This window comes from Saccostrea cucullata, unplaced genomic scaffold, assembly GCF_032062105.1.
Source record: "Saccostrea cucullata isolate Sc308-1 unplaced genomic scaffold, CSIRO_AGI_Scuc_v1 ctg630, whole genome shotgun sequence".
NCBI classification, from domain to species: Eukaryota; Metazoa; Mollusca; class Bivalvia; order Ostreida; family Ostreidae; genus Saccostrea; species Saccostrea cuccullata.
Genome location: NW_026929377.1, coordinates 153,720 through 157,408, shown reverse-complemented (window position 1 = coordinate 157,408; position 3,689 = coordinate 153,720). Strand labels below are relative to the sequence as shown.

The window sequence follows — 3,689 nt, the reverse complement described above, 5'->3', positions numbered from 1 at the left end:
TCCATAACAGTGCAAGAGTAAGCAAGCATCATTATGTTTTTAAGCTTACTTGCATTACCAAATAATGTTTAAGTGTAAATTAGTAAGTTGTGTACCCATTAAAATCGGTTATTCAAAGATAATATAAGTACAATCATTTTTCTTGAGACTAGATTTATGGTTGCCTTCTATAAAATGTAGTATTTTATTATGTCTACTGTATAAGCTTAGCTTTCTATAATTCATGGAATTTTAGCAAACAAATACTAGTACTTGCCCATTTTTGTTGTGTCTGAAGACTATGAATCAATTACAAACGACATACATCACAGTAAGTTTATTATTTTAAAAAATGCTTTAAAACAATCTAAATTGAAAAAAAAAAATATAAATCATTAAAATTCGGTCAAAACACAAATTTTTGAAGTTATTTTTATATTCAATCAACAGTTTTCAGAACAAACGACACACAATAATTCCGATCCATTCTTGTATGGTGGGCATGTCAAACTGCCGCACTGAGTTTCCACTGGATAGAATAGGTAGCCGTTGGCGTTTCCATGTCCCCCTACCACAGACTCGGGTTCAGCGTCCATACAGGTGAAGGTGGAGGCAGCACGGTGTTGGAAATTTCCTGACATCAGATACCCCCAGTATTCTACTTTCCATCCGGCATAACAAGATTTTCTTGCTTTGGTGTATAATAAAAATGAAGAAGACATTCTACAATCTACATTATTCAAAATGTTCATAATATTCATAAGTGTTCAATTTTATAGAATTGCAGAAAATTATTGCTTAAAACAATTTGATTGGTAGATTGAATGTATGTTGTTTTACGCTCCATTCGATAATTTTTAACTTTGTGTACAGACGTCATCAAATACCCGTGAAGGTCTTCAGATTTTGACTTATACGAGGGCTGTTCGGAAATTATTGAGACAATTACATTTACTCCATAAAGGACGGAGATAATTTCATGAAAATTCATCAACATTTTATAAAGGACGAATTAAACAATTATGCAAAATTTCTAATTCCTATGATAATAAGAAAAGTTTCAGTGAAATGATAAACATGCATATGTCTATTGACCCGGAGCAGCATCGCTACGTCATTTAACGTCACGTCGGCCGGAGATGGTTTCGCATGTAAAACGACCTCGAAGCGTTTAATACTTTTCCTTCTTTGTTATTACATATAACTTTACAAAAAATCAAACATTCTCTTTTCTCAACCTATTCTTTTAAAATGTATGGCGTTGCTACCCCAGTGTAAAATTTTCATTTGTGGGAAAGGATGACTTAGAATCATGCACTGCTGATTTATGCAACGCGGGTCAACGATATAAATACCGTAACGATATTAATATCGTATGTAATAACTGATGGTTGTCCGATGCTTTTGATTTCACTCTGGTTGAATTAATTGTAAAAAAAAAATGTATATCAATGAAAAAAAATACCAACACATTATTTTTTTCTCGTTGTTATTGTTTTAGCAGGTCGTCCTTCTGGAAAAGAGTTCTACATTGCGATACACACAATTTTAGGTATGCTGGCTGCTTCGTTCTTTGCAGATTTCTCTACCGCGCTTAATTTTTTAATCATCTCCGTATTTGTTATCAAAATTCTATCAAAGTTGCACAACATGAATTTGAAATAAAGCTGAAAAATTATACATATAAACTGAATTATTTTCACTCTTATTATGGGTCCACGAAGAGATAGAACGTCGGTGTTACATATTTTCAATATCTGATTTCGTGACTGCTCCGGGTACCCCTACTATTGACGCATTTATGTAGCATTGTACAGAAAATATATTTAATATTTGTGAAATATTTTTTGCTTTTATTAATTCTAAGTGTATGTCAAACGTATATGCAAAATTTCACCGAAAGACGTTCATTAGAAAGCAATATACACACATTGTCTCAATAATTTTCGAACAACCCTCGTACGTGGCACACAGGTCCACTGAGTAGTGGGATCTTTACCTGCCGTGACACGGGTCCTCGGTTTTAAAGGTTTCATACGAAGGACCCGCAACTTTCACTTCAAGTGCCGAACTCATGTCGGACGAACAATTGCTACCCATTTTTTATCGACCAAGGTCAGTCGCGGACGAAATTTGAACTTACATTTAGTTTAAGTAAACTGTTAGTGTCACACTTTGATGTAGTAGCGGCAAATATAAACAATATGAATTCCAAAAATTTCATAGAAACATTAGAAAGTATCGACAATTCTAGTTTTATGTCTTTCAGTTTGTCCTTGAACAGATCATTGATGTAAACTTTAAAAATCATATCTATACCTGGAATAACTAAGACAGGTTTGTCGTTTTGAGTCCTACAGACAGCACAGGGCACATCATGGTCGAGGACATCGGTCATTACGAGACTTCGGAGGGTTTCGTATTCAGCTCCATAGACCAGTCCTCTTGCGTTATCTTGCACTGTGTTATGGGTCTCCCACTCTGGATTTGTCGGTAAACAGAGCGGTTCAACTGCTCCTCCTGGGTGCCTATAATGACTTCCTGCAGCATAACCTAAAATACATTCAAAGAAATCCTTTATTTCTATTGAAGGAATTAATTTAATAGCTACCTAAATTATACTCTTACTGTTTAACCTGGGGTGGGGCAGGTTACACTTTAAAATCCGCGGACTTGGTTAACTATTAAATCATCACTCATTTCCGTCTTGGAGTGTAGAAAATAAGACAGTTTCTTCCTCAAAATATATCTAAATTGTACGCATTTTAAATATAATGTCAAAGGTTTGATTCGTTTTGACGTGTCATTTTGGCGAAGGCACATGTAAACATGCAACATAAATATACATGAAACTTATTTATGTCAACATGCAAAATAATTGTGTTGACATGCAAGATATCACAACATTATGTAGACATGCTTCACCATTCTTTGACAATTTTCGAAAACAGCACATCTTACGGGACAGATCATGGTTGCTGACTTTGGGAAATTCTTGCCAACCGTACTGTAGTTGATAACTGAATAAATCAAAGTTGCTGTCTGTGGATAATTGTTACGAGCAGTGACTCCTACCTGATCAGTATATACTTTGGACAATTTTGTCAATAGTAACCCTTACCTGAATAAATAATGGTTGCTGTTGATGGACACGTCGTGCGGCCCCATCGGGTGTAAACAGTTCCCCCAGGCGAGAAACACTGTCCAGCTTGAAAAGTGACCACTACCACGATCAGGACAACAGAGAAAATGGACATCATCTTAAATTTTATATAATGACTAATTAAAGAAATATTGATTAAGGACAATAAAAAATATTCATTTTTATATGTATTCAATATTTCAAACCATTCCTAATAAAGTAAAAAAAAAAAATTAACACCCAAGAAATTTTTTTAAAAGTAAAAAATTTTAAAAATGTAGAGAAACACATTTCACTTTTTAAGATTTAATTAATTTAATTTTAATTTACCTTAAATCGGTGCACTTCGAAGTCTAAAAGGCCAGAGATGCATGGTCTTTTATATAAAAAAACCCCTGCCTTCTGCTACACCCCTGATTCGAGACGTGGCATATTGACAGGTGAAGAAAGGAACAGGCTTGGAGATTGAAATATGAATATTTCTGATAATGAATCATTAATCAACATTTAATATTTAATGATTTTTCTCATATAGTCAACCATTCGTATACTTTCAAATGACCATAAA

General features: G+C 34.1%; 1 protein-coding gene across 1 annotated transcript; it reads right to left on the bottom strand.

Annotated features, from left to right (window-relative positions):
• Window positions 1-422: 422 nt before the first annotated feature.
• Window positions 423-3,236, bottom strand: LOC134280682 (short-chain collagen C4-like). The gene is made up of 3 exons (XM_062763122.1): window positions 3,101-3,236; window positions 2,299-2,532; window positions 423-670 (listed from the first exon to the last, which is right to left on the bottom strand). Exons 1-3 carry the CDS (start codon window positions 3,234-3,236, stop codon window positions 423-425), a joined length of 618 nt encoding a protein of 205 aa, XP_062619106.1.
• Window positions 3,237-3,689: the final 453 nt, after the last annotated feature.